This window comes from Myxocyprinus asiaticus, chromosome 23 (assembly GCF_019703515.2).
Source record: "Myxocyprinus asiaticus isolate MX2 ecotype Aquarium Trade chromosome 23, UBuf_Myxa_2, whole genome shotgun sequence".
Lineage (NCBI taxonomy): Eukaryota > Metazoa > Chordata > Actinopteri > Cypriniformes > Catostomidae > Myxocyprinus > Myxocyprinus asiaticus.
In genome coordinates this window covers 19325210-19338594 of record NC_059366.1, presented here as the reverse complement: position 1 = coordinate 19338594, position 13385 = coordinate 19325210, and the positions used below count along the sequence as shown (strand labels likewise).

Genomic DNA, 13385 nt, shown 5'->3' with positions numbered 1-13385 from the left:
CTCTCTCTAAATGGCGCCACCGGCTCGTCTTTATCCCCCTCCCGGCTGATTAGGTGACTCAGCGCCGGCTGTGCACCCTCACGGCCCGGCCACGCCTTCCTCCTCGGCACACTCACCACCACCCGATTCAGGCCGGGGAAACCTCCGGCATGACGTACTCCCTTCCCTTCCTGGCGGGGAGGTGTTGCCCTTCCAGCCGTCCTTCTGCCGGTTGGTCTTCCCTGCCTCTCTGGAGCCCTAGGAGAGACGACAGGAGGGAGAGGGAAAGAGAAATACTCGCTCGTCGGTCCCCGGACACACTGTCGCCTGGTCCTCAGACATTTCTCCGCCCTCTAGCGGACAACAGCCGCTCCTCCCCTGGCGGACTGCCACGGCTTCTCCCCTGGTGGATGGCAGCGGCGAGGACTCCGCGACAGTGCATCCCTCCTCCTTCCTGGGTTTCGGCACCAGTGTAACGGGTAAGAATGGGCAAGGACTTGGCGGGAATCGGCAGAACAGTCAACATATCTTTAATGACATAGAAGAACTGGAACATAGCATAAAACACATAGACGCACACACAGAGTGGCCGCGTGTGTCTCTCTCTCCCTCTCTCGAACTAGCACCCCTGGCTCGTCTTTATCCCCCTTCTGGCTGATTAGGTCACTCAGAGCCGGCTGTGCACCCTCACAGCCTGGCCATGCCCCCCTCCTCGTTACCAGGACATTCTACCATTTTGCCAGGCAAAAATGAGACTGATGATTGCCTAGAAAAGTAATGGTACACCAATAGTACACAATTTGAGTTATCATACATTTCCATAGCACAAACGTGCAGCATGAGTTGCATGCCAAAGTAAAATTTTTAGGGTTTGTTTAAATCACAACTAGAATTTTGAGCAATAATAATAGTATTACTTACCGTAGCAAACACTACTAATTGGAAAACGTAAAACTTTTACAGGTGTTTACATGATAAAGTTCCTGTCCTCTTTCTAATACCTTCTTTCTGCCTCTCTCAGTGGGGAATTTGACAGTGCGGTGGAGGTGTTGGAGTCTGTTTACACCCAGAACACAGAGAATCAGAACCCCAGTATTTCCTTTGTCTTCCGCAAAGTTCTAGATGCCAACAATGATGCTGCGCTGGATAAATGTGAGGCCCCAAACACCACAAATCACAGCTAAATTACTTGCAGTAACTGACTTAAAGCTCTTGTTTCAAGTTTGTGGATAGTAGAAACATGGTGCCCACTGATGTGTTATAACATAGTAATAACTGTGTAAGCACTTGATTGATTGACATCTCTCGCTACATTTAGTGAGTGCCATGGCGGAAAGGCTCTGCAATCACTTTGCCTCCTACAGAGCTGCTACAGACCTCTTCCTGATGTACTTGGATGCAGGCAGGGCAGAGGAGGCCAAGTTCCTTTTGCAGGTAACGTTGTTCAGGCATTAACCAAGATTTGCTAGGCCTTTAAGTACTCGGTGACCTTGCTAGACTGCTGAATGTAATTTGAGTTGGTATAGAGCTGTTCAGTCATGACATCAGTTTGGAGGTTGACCCGGAAATCTAATTCACCATACCTTCACTGGTATTTCAAAGAAAAAAAAGGGTTTTCACATTTATTCAAAGCAACTTACAACACATTCAAGCTGTACTTTCTATCAGTTTGTTTGTTCCCTGGGAATCAATCCCACGACTTTGGTGTTGTTGGTGCTATGCTCAGCCAGTTGAGCTAAAAAATAAGGTCTGTGGAAATCATTGCTTGAAGTCTACTTGAGACTTTCACATTCTGTTTTACAACAAAAATTACATAGTTGTACATCAAATTGAATTTTGAAATCAAGTTGCTGCATAAGGACTACAACAGTTGTGATTCGTTAAACACGTAATTCTCATATCCTTGTGGTAATTGTAGTCCTTATTTAGCAACTTCTTAGCCGCTTTTATTTTGTTTATGTTGTAGATCAAAACATTAAAGTTTCTTCCAGTAATGTTAGTCACAGCCTTAAATTGAAAACTGCTTTTCTAAAACCCATTGTAAATGCATGCAGTACGTGTTCTTGCGTTCCGTCTGCACTATTTTATCTCTTTTATTTATTTATTTATTTATTTTTAGTGTAACAGCTAAAGATATCTACCTGACGCATGTGTACATACAATCTCATGGTTATTTTTTTTTTCCAGTGTCTTATGCCTTGAGTGCCATGTTTTTAAGACATTGAAAAACGTGTCCCAAGACCCCTGATTTTTGTTCCTTTCCGTTGCACTCAGTCTAGCTGAAGTACATGTCCTGTGTAAATGCCCTGTTAGATCAACACGTTCAGTTTGGTTGTGATCGTCAATTAAAAACTGATTGTCAGTCAGCATCAGAGAGTAACTCTCAGGAGTGGAGCTCAATGCCTGTTTGCAGTATTAATTACTCTTGATTGTTATGAAGGCACTCTGCCCACCACAACTTCAGTTCATTTTAAAACAGCAGCCTTTTAAAAGCCTCCCAGGCCCCTTGGCTTTTTAATTCAGCTGGGTAGAGATTAGATGTTGGACTATTTCCAAGCAAATATCTGTTTTGTGTTCAGCGCAAATTAAATTATTTGTTTTATAATTAATATTCATTTAAAAAGATTTTTTTTTTTTTTTCAATACGCAAATTTTTTTTAAATACATGTTACAACGTGCATTTACAAAAAGGCATTAAATACAATGAAAGTACAAGTTGAAACGCAATGTTGAGTTACATACTGTTTTGAAATTATGGGCACAAGAACATTATATGTATTCCAATGATGTGATTAAAATCACTTACTAATCTTGTCTGTTTAAAATTTTATTCAATAAAAAAAAGTTTAATTCAATCTGTCTACTCCTGTTGTGATCGTTTAAAGCCAGTAAACCCTTGAACTTTTATATGTGCAAGGATACAAGAAAAAGACTTCTACACACTAATTTAGTGATTAATTAGGCTATATAAAAAAATAACGCATTAAAAAAAATTCACGTAATTAATCATGCCCCATAATGTGTATGTAAATTCCAAAATAAAAATATGGATTATCCTACCATAGGAGCAATTCAGGCTTGAAGTACATCTGTTTTTACGAGCAACATCATTAGGTAGCAGTGCCCCTTAACAAACTTCAGAATGCGGAGAGCTCACTTAGGTGGAAGCACAACAGGTGCGACGGAGCACAACAGAATACAGGAATCTTGAGACGTGATTTTCAGAGTTTCCACAACTTTTAACTTGACACAGCATCCTAAAAAGGTGACGTTTATGATGCAAAATCGCATTGTATATTTAAAATCTATGATCTTTGGAAAATCTGGGATTCTAATAGGATTCTACCACCAGGGCATTGGTGTCACCCTCTGGCCCAACCTGACTTTCATTCCCAAGGTGCTCCTGCAGCAGTTTATTGAGCTGTGTTCTTTCCAGCCACCAGCTGTTGAGTCCGATGTTGAAAGACATTTTCTATTCTTGTGTCCTGTGTGAGCTATGTGGTGTTATGTAGAGGTGTTATGTCTGCTGCGTAGTTAAGAAAATCTGATCAGTTGTTTTTTTTGTTATGGTGTTAAAAAAGGGTGCTCCTCTATCCAAACAGAAGCTGTCATGGTGGGTTGTTGAGGTTATTGCCATGGCATACAAGAAGGCCCAACAACCCTTGCCTGGGGCAGTCACTTGCCATTCCACCAGGGCTGTTTCCTCTTTGTGGGCTGCATTCAGGGGTGTTCCCTTATTGACATCTGTGCTGCAGCCACCAGGTCCTCTCTCTGTACCTTCGCAAGATTTTACAATGTCAATGTTCATTCCTCGTGACTTTGTTAGTATTGGTCATCCACTACTATAGCATTGTCTCTGGTGGTCATGACAAATGAAACGGAACGCTGGTTACGGATGTAACTGTGGTTCTGTGAATTCCGGATGACCGTCAGTGTTCCCTGTCACTCGGAAGGTGTGAGAGGCTTGGTGCCGAGCTGCAGTGGCTTGAATTTCCCTCAGTTTGGCTTACGTCACTACGTGACTTCGTTAGTATATGTTTTCAACCTATCTGACTGGCGCAGCAATTATCCACTACTATAGCACCGTGTTTGGCAGTCATCCGGAACAGAACCAGAACAATGGTTACATCCATAACCAGTGGCTTGTTCAATGATATGAGAATTAAACAAACAATATATTGAGTTCTTAAGCCACTTTTTGTATTATCTAATCAATGCTTTATTCATCTGCCACAATAATGCAATTTATTTCAAACTTAATTTCAATCTGTTATATATAGGTCCTTTATATTATATGTATACCTATTTGGTAACACTTTATTTTGATGGTCCCAAGTAGATATTTAACTGACTATAAGTGACTTATCAGTGACTTATCAACTGGCTTGCTATAGCTAGTAAACAGTGTTTCAACAAATATTCAGTAGACTTTCAGTAGCCTGTATATAGATATCTATATACAGGCTACTGAAAGTCTACTGAATATTTGTTGAAACACTGTTTACTACCTATAGCAAGTCAGTCGATAAGCTGTTATTTTGCTGCTGTTATACAGGCTATTGAAAGTCTACTGAATGTTTGCTGAAACACTGTTTACTAGCTATAGCAAGCCAGTTGATAAGTCACTTATAGTCAGTTAAATATCTATTTGGGACCATCAAAATAAAGTGTTACTAAATATTTTAATTATTATGCATTATTTATATTAATTATCTTTATTTGGAGGCCTTTCTAAGCAAATAATTATGTATGTGATTAATTAGACTAATCATAATGTAATTAATGCGATTAAATATTGTAACAGCCCTACTTTTTATATTAAGGAGAAATCCAGGAATTACATCAGGGACGAATAAGTTCATCCCCCTATAACTAACATTTCAGCTTTTAAACCCTCTGGAACACAGGCCCAGTTGACTTCTTTTGTAAGTGTCTTTATGTAACCACAATATTTGCTTGAAAAAAATTGTTGAGCGACAAGTAAAGATTATTTTCTGTGGAAAACAACATTATGCCTCAAATGCTGTTGATAGAGCTCAATGTGTATTGAACTCCGAACACATTCGGTTTAGTGTCAAAGATTTAGTTTTTACGTTTTATTTCTCAAATCTTGCTTGAAAATAAAAATGTTGTTTGCTTTACATATGCTAACCTCTCACTTCACACAAAGATGCTTCAGGTTGTTCGGCCTTGCAAGACCTACTGTTTATGTTTCTATTGCACAGTTTACCCTCAAATTCTCCCTGCCTTCATTTACTTGCAGACAGTATATTGTCCTGTTTAAAGAGTGTGAAAATTACACACCGGTGCTTGAAAGCTCATAATCGCACGGATTCAGTTCAAAGCCTTTATATGGATAAGTGTAGATAATTGTACTTTAAATTGGGTGGACACTGTACATTTTAATTTTTATAAAGAAATAAGTGGTTATTTGCCTGACTTCCTTATTATCTTAATTAACCCTCAACTATGGAGCGCTGCACTGAGTGCTAAAGGATGTAATGGGAGATTCAGAAACGCATCAAATATGCACAGACAGTCCAATCAGGCTGTTACACACACCTCCATATGCACCCCTTTGCCTTTAAACTTTGTGGTGTGTTGATATTGGAAACACAAGTAATAGTTTTATATCAAGGGTTATGCTTTATTATTGTTTTGTCAACAAACTTTACCTTTATGTTATGCAATAAATCAGGGACGTGCACAGGGGAGTGACTCGGTGGCCCAAGCCACTGCCCCTTTGCCCTCCTGGGCTGAGGTGCCCCTCTGGAGAAAGTAAAGCAAATATTCACTTTGCAGATGCTTTTTATCTACAGAATCAAAGCGATTTAAGACAATGAATAGTAAAACAATGTTTTATTGTTTATGTAAATGTGCGCTAGATGACCATCTTCGCATGTTCCGTCTCCTCTCTTGTTTTGCAAGGCAGCGGATCAGGTGTGATGGGGAGTGGCGCTTGACACTTGAGTGGATCCAAATCCATCAAAATCCGCATGTTCCAAAAAAAATAAATTATACTTTTGTTATTTAAACTTAAATGTAGTCTGTCCAATTACTACAATTGCTGCACAGATAAATAAAAAAGTTATAATATATATGATAAAGTATAATAAAGTGAGCCCTTAAACTGTTGCTGAACTGAATATATGAAGCAAGCTGTTTTCTGCTATTTACAGTGTATTAAAATATACATACATATATGAAGCATGTCAGTCCTATACAGCTTATAAAAGTGATAACATTTCAAGGTTACTTAATTGTTAACTGCACAATGTTAAATAACACCAGGTCTGCATATGAGGCATCACATTATGCTGTGCATATTGTATATGTTCAGATGTGTGTTGCACACTGTTTATAGTACCACACTTTCACAAAAAAGAAGATGAGACAGAAAGAGAAAGAGCAGAGGGAGGCTGCTAAAGGGAATGTTTCTTTGCAAGGCTGGATTCAAAACACCAGCAAGCAGGCAGGTGAATCACGATGAAAATATCGCAAAAGATCCTGCAGTGCACACTGTGTCTCCAGTAAAGTATTTTTTCCTCAGAATCATTTGCCATGGGAAGTAATGTATAACTTTGTGTTTGCAAGTAAAGCATATTATTTTAAATAATATTAATAATAATTTACAGATAATTTTTTTTTTTTTTTTTTTTAGTTTATATACATTATTTTACATGAGTTGTGTATTTAACATATTAATATAGAGACAAAACTATTACAATCACAAGGTCAGAGAGTGAGTGAAAGTGTTCTGAGCATCAGGAGTCAGGTATACTGGTAAGAGGATTTTACTGACTTACAGTAAAGGGACATAACACTAACAGTTGATAAGGAGTAAGGTAGACATGGGAATCTTCAAATGGAACACAAGTTATAACATCAACAACAGCAGTAATATTAGCATGAAGCCTAATTATTAACAATATGCCTTCTTCTCAGTTTGAGCCACGGCCCCTCAAAATGGCTGTGCATGGCCCTGCAGTAAATGTTTTTGTTTTAAGGTCTCTTGTCCTCTTTCAATTGCTTTAGCGCTGTGCAGCTGTTGCCGAGCAGAAGGATGTCATGTTTACGTACATGTTACGAGTGTCGCAGCAGCCTGGAAAGGTAAACACATCTGTCACTTTTCACCTCATCAGCTTAGTTTGTTCTGCTTTTCATGCTTTTGAACTGTCATTAAGACTGTTCCACAAAAATGCAGAATACAGTGTCACAGCATGTGAATACTGTAAATGTATATTCTTTCCTGTGCAGGCTGCTAAAATCCGGACTCTGGCAGAGTTGGTCCCTGACTTTGCAGAAAAGGAAGCAGTTTATTCATATCTGGTCAAATGCTATGGTAAGACCTCTATTTGCACCATTCTATGGGATGGAAATGCATAATCTTAAAACCATGAAAAAATCATTTTTTCTATTAATATTCTTCTAAACTATTGTATCGGCTAGATATTGTTCTTGTGTAGAGTATGACGTGCTCACAAGCCATAGTGATAACCGATTTGTGTAAATCAGTTCTTTTCAATTAATCAGTCAAACCGATTCATAAATTGATGTTAATGATGCTTTAGAAACCAGTCTGAATTTGAATGATTTAAAAAAAAAAATCCTTATCCAATCATCACAAACAACTGGAAAGGTAATTAGTTCCCTCACAAAAAAGTACAGTGGTACTGTGATTGTATCAAATGGAAAAACCATGGTACTTTGATATATATCAAGGTACTTGAAGAAATGTTCCAGGGCCTGGGTAGCTCAGCGAGTAAAGACGCTGACTACCACCCCTGGAGTCACGAGATCGAATCCAGGGCGTGCTGAGTGACTCCAGCCAGGTCTCCTAAGCAACCAAATTGACCTGGTTGCTAGGGAGGGTAGAGTCACATGGGGTAACCCATGTGACCACCTCGTGGTCGCTATAATGTGGTTCTCACTCTCGGTGCGGCGCGTGGTGAGTTGTGCGTGGATGCCATGGAGAATAGCGTGAAGCCTCCACACGCGCTACGTCTCCGCGGTAACGCGTTCAACAAGCCACGTGATAAGATGCGTGGATTGACGGTCTCAGACTCAGATTCGTCCTCCGCCACCCAGATTGAGGCGAGTCACTATGCCACCATGAGGACATAGAGTGCAGTGGGAATTGGGCATTCCAAATTGGGGAGAAAATGAAAAAAAATAAATAAATGTTCCAAGTCCAATACAAGTTAAGCTCAATTAACAGAATTTGTTGCATAATCATATTGACTCGTTACAGCCGAAATCACCATTACAGTAAGGCACTTACAATGGTGAATTGGGACAGTCCATAAACATTAAAATACACACTGTTTCAAAAGTATAGCTACAAGACATAAACAGTACATATTGTTCCATAATTTTAGTGTGATAAAATTGCTTACTAAATTTATATGTGTAAAGTTATATCCAATATTACAACTTTATTGTCATGACATCAAATCCCTGTAACCCCAGTATTGGATAAAAGTTTACACGGATAAGTTTAGTACGCAGTTTTATCACACTTAAATCATGTAAACACATACTGTTTGTGTCTTCTGGCTATACTTTTGAAACAATGTGTATTTTCATGTATATGGACTGGCCCCATTCACTTCCACTGTAAGTGCCTTACTTTAAATGCTCTGTTTTTGTTTGTTTCTAAATGAGGGGTAAGTCAGAATTATTTTTGTGGTAATTAGAATTATGCCATAAATGCTGTTGATTGAGGTTGTATTGAACCCAGAACATTCCTTTAAATTCATGAGCCGTGTAATACACATGGTACTCCAAGGCACTTCTAAGAATCCCCTAATACCATCATCCACTTACTCTCTTGTAAGTGAAAATTTGAGTTGTGTTCATGTGAGTTTGAATGGAGTACAAGGTTCTTGTTCAGTATATTTAATGTGTTCTATTTAAGCATGATCAACGTTAAAAGCTGCATGCTTCATCTAGTGGACAATGGCATGAAAGTAGTGCTCATTTCACTGGTCTGTCTAAGTCGCCTCTCTGTTTTATGTAAGTAGTCAGTTAATAGCAGGCCAATTAATAATGCAAAAAGCTGGATGCATTCACTGATACACAGGAGGCATGTTTGCTAATAAAAGCCTACCATGAAAACTTTAACACGTTTCAGTACTTAGAGAACTCTAAAGCATCAGAGGCCTGTGTCACCTGCACGATGGTCAGGATAAGTGCAGAATGAAATATTAGATGTTGAACAGAGCTCTGTTTTTCTCACTCACTACTTTCTCACCAGGTTTGGATAAGGACCTGGGGTCAGCGAAAGCTTTGTATGAGCAGATGCAGACTGAGGGGGTAAAGGCAGATGAGTTAACGCTGAAGAGACTGGCGTTACTCTACAGAGAAGCTGGAGAAACAGTTCCCTTCAAAGAGCCTCCGGTAATCATCCCCCTTCATATTATCTACAAGCACAATGATAACACGTATTGTGAACATGCATTTGTCATTTTTAAAGTAGAAAGTTTTTTTGTTTTTGTTTTTCATCATTCAAAGCAAACTGCTATTGTTGCGGAGTAGATTCAAAATGATTTATTTAAGAACTAATTCAGAGCAACTATATGTTAATAAAACTTTTACTACACGAAAGCATTCGCCGTTTAACAACTGATGGAAGATGGACATTTCAGACGCCACTAGCTTTAGCTTGTTAGCCAACCTCAGTTCAATGCTTGTATCTAAAATAACGGCCATATTCACACAGCGTGGGTTGATGGTAAAGCATTCAACTTACATTTTTAAGGTTCTGTATTCACTTTCACAAGTTGCTTCATTCTCCATTATTTACAATTGTTTTGTCAGAGCAGCAATACAGCCCGGTAACTCCGCTCCTTCCTGCTGAGTGCATGAGGTGTCCAACATTCCACACATTGAAGAAGCGCATCATCTTTTTATTGCATTTCCAGTGTAAACATACTACTTTCAGTACTTGCACTACAAAATGACATAGAATAGTGCAGGAGTGTGTGGTTTGGGGCGCACCTAAAGTGTTAAAAATGAAATGCAATAAATGATGCCCCTTACTGTACGTAAATTTTATAATAAGATACCAATAAGGTTTTGTAACTCCTCAGTTAGCAGGGTGCGGTCAGCACAACTCCAGCTTTCCTGACAATGCACAACTGTACAGGCAACAAAATGACATAGAAGAGTGCAGGGGTCTCGAGATGTGTTTTTTAGAAGTTTCAAACTACATTTAACTTAACACTGCACCATAAAAATGGGGCATTTATGGCTAGTGACACTGAAAATCAGTATAATGCGCTGCATCCTCAGTGAGACGCTCCAGAAGCATTAGTCTGATGCATGTACAGATGGAATGCAAGAATGTGTCTTGTGAGCACAGCCCAAATCTACAAACTGATGAACATTGTTGAAAAATTGATCGCTGTGAACTTTAGGCCAGTGATAAGCTTATGTTCAATGATATGGAAAGAAACCAAACACTATTTTGACTTCTAAAGCCACTTTTTGTATTGTCTAACCCAGGGGTTTTCAAAATTTTTCATGCAAAGCACCCCCAATTATGTCCCTTGCGAGGGACCCCCTGTGTGAGAAAAATAGTAAACATGATATTATAAAGACATATTGTTTGCAAAATGAAAACAACTGGCTGTGATAGTGCCATTGTTCTAAAGCAAAATTAATTATTCAAATCTTATTTGGAAAGTAAATCCTTTTAGTTATTTAAAAATTGTCTTTTTTTCTATTATAGTAATATAATATGTTAGAACCTGAAGAAAAACTTTTCAGTTCAAATGTATTTGTATAGCACTTTTCACATTAATATTGTTTCAAAGCAGCTTCTTATTCTTTTTCATAATATATCAAATTAAATGTAGATTTGTTTTTATTTTTTATGGTTTAATCCTGATCATGGTTTCAGAAAGAAACTGTAAATAATAAAAAAATAAAACCTTTTTACTATTTATTTATTTTATTTTTTGCGGACCCCCTAGCACTCTCTTGTGGCCCACTGGGGGTCCCCGGACCCCAGTTTGAAAACCCTTGGTCTGACCAATGCTTGCTTCATCTGCCACAATAATGTAATGTCTTTGAATTATCTGCATTATTATATTATATTTGTAATCCATTTCTTATATATTGAATGATCTTTATTTGGGGCCTATTTCAGAAAATATTCAAATGTGATTGTTTGTGATTAAATTGATAAATGAATCTGCATATCATGTAATTTGATAAAATATCAATCGATCGGCAGTCCTAGGAAAAACGAAAACACAAAAAAATAACCGATGTTTTCCACATTGTTTTTCACTAAATTAACACAAGGAAAAAATATAATTTAATATAATAACATAATAATAATATATTTTTATTTATACTCAAATATACATCATATTATTTCATAGTAATAAACAGTATTTACCTAAATATGAACATTATTGTGTATGACTAAAACAAATCATTAAATCCAAATTTTGAAACTGACAGTTTGAACTGATTTATGGAAATAAATTGAACTTATCAACTCTAACGTTGTTTTTTGCTACTAAATTTTAAATCAGAAATGCTATTAAAACATTCTTAATACTCTCTCACAAATTGCGAGACAAGGAAGAACCATGGAAGGACACAGTCTTTAGGAAACTTCATGGCCAAATAAAAATGTATTCAAGCTTCTCCATTTATTAATCTTACATCATTTGTCTTATTTTTTAAAACACTGATTGATTAGAACCAGATTCACTTCAATTTCGTATTCCTTACCTGATATACCCCTACACTAACAGTACCATAAAAGCCATCGCTGTTCACCTCACACATTGTGTATTATTTACTACCTGTCAGAACAGCACTACCATGTTTTTAAACAGCGTTACAGGAGACTGCCAACCATCTGCAAACCCCTCCACGCCACTCACTAAGCTCTCTGTGCACCTTTTTAAGTTTTCACAAAGCAATCTCAGGTAGCACTCCATCCCATTCCATTCAAGCTCCTTCCCTCGTTCCATCGGTCCCGCATTTTCACCGCTAATACCAGAGTACAAAGAGTCTCCTGAGAAAGGCGATAAGGAAAGATTTGAGGTGCCGTTCACATCTGGCCTCATTTCTCGTACACAGCAGCTGCTATTTATCAACTTTAATTACCCCATTAATAAGGGAATATACATTGTTTGAGAAATGGTAATCTTCTAAAGCACTCACCTTCTAAAAATAGGGAGAGACTTTGCTGTTTACAAGCGCTTGTGGTGTTTAATTAGGACAACTTTAGGAGGGGGAAAGAGTAAATACATGTTATTTGTGAATTAATCTGGTTTGCATGATGAAATGAGAAAGGAGGATTGTTTGGACCGTGTGGTTGTTATTTGTTTGCCCCAGAGGGCAGAATACATTACTACACACAGATTCTGAAAGAAAACAACACGCCACACACTCCAAGTTCAGTTGTATTGGAAAATGTTGGCTAGTTTTGCTTTTGACTTAAATTGACTTATAATATATGAAAAATGCTGTTTGTTTTCTGTTCCTCAGGAGACGTTTAGGTTTTACGCAGACAAACTGAAGAAGCAGCGCTCCGAGTCGGTGAATCCTGCAGATGACTAGAAAACCTCTCTTCTGCTCATCCTTTATTAAACTTTTGTTTTTTACATACAAGATGTGTGCTAAACTGTGATTGTTTGTGTCTGTTCAAATTTGTTCCTGCCCTCCATAATGATGATATGGTGACGATATGGTTACCTTGTGTACATAGGTACTGTATTTATGCAAATAAATGTAAACACCGACGTTTATCTCCAGCTTCTTTTTAATCTTTCTTTTTCTTTTTGTTTTTAAAATGGGTGTCATACAATAAGTTATATGAGTCACAATAAGTGCTGCTGCGATGTAGATTTTGACGTCACAGAATAGAAACGTATTCCTGTAAGATGCATTGTAGTATGATATAATGTGGATCTTGCATGGAAGATAAAGTATTAAGTGTATACATAAAATAGTAAGCTTCTTTACCAGAACATTTTAACCAGATGCTCAGTTATGTAGTCATTTATACTGTATAATAAATATCTCATTGGAACGATCATGGATCAACTGACATGCATCCAGCATTATAGTATATATGGTATATTTGTTTCTCAGTCATATATATTCTGTAGATTTACCAGGATTTAACAGAAGTGCCAAACTTGCTTTATCTAGATCTTAAAATACAAATGCATTCTTGGTGTGACTTACAAAAGCTTTTCAGTGTATCTCTATTGGAACACACTTTGATAAGCTGTAAAATCTAACATATATTTAAATCAATTTAGAATGTTACAAAGACAAGCAGTTTATGTATATTTCCTAAACCCCAGCTTTGATCTCTCACCAAACAGGGGAAAAGTCTTTGAAAAGAAAAGAACATCGCTGCCATCCAGTGGCAG

The 13385-nt window shown here is 37.8% G+C and overlaps 1 protein-coding gene across 1 annotated transcript in view; it reads left to right on the top strand.

The window, feature by feature from the left end:
* The window catches only part of lrpprc (leucine-rich pentatricopeptide repeat containing), a 90491-nt gene extending 77739 nt beyond the window's left edge, over nt 1-12752 (top strand). The window contains exons 33-38 of the mRNA XM_051650958.1: nt 1001-1131; nt 1298-1413; nt 7015-7089; nt 7237-7321; nt 9236-9378; nt 12493-12752. Coding sequence (XP_051506918.1) covers nt 1001-1131; nt 1298-1413; nt 7015-7089; nt 7237-7321; nt 9236-9378; nt 12493-12564 — 622 coding nt within the window. The 3' untranslated portion in view covers nt 12565-12752. The remainder of the gene's footprint in view (nt 1-1000; nt 1132-1297; nt 1414-7014; nt 7090-7236; nt 7322-9235; nt 9379-12492) is intronic.
* The last annotated feature ends 633 nt before the right edge of the window (nt 12753-13385 follow it).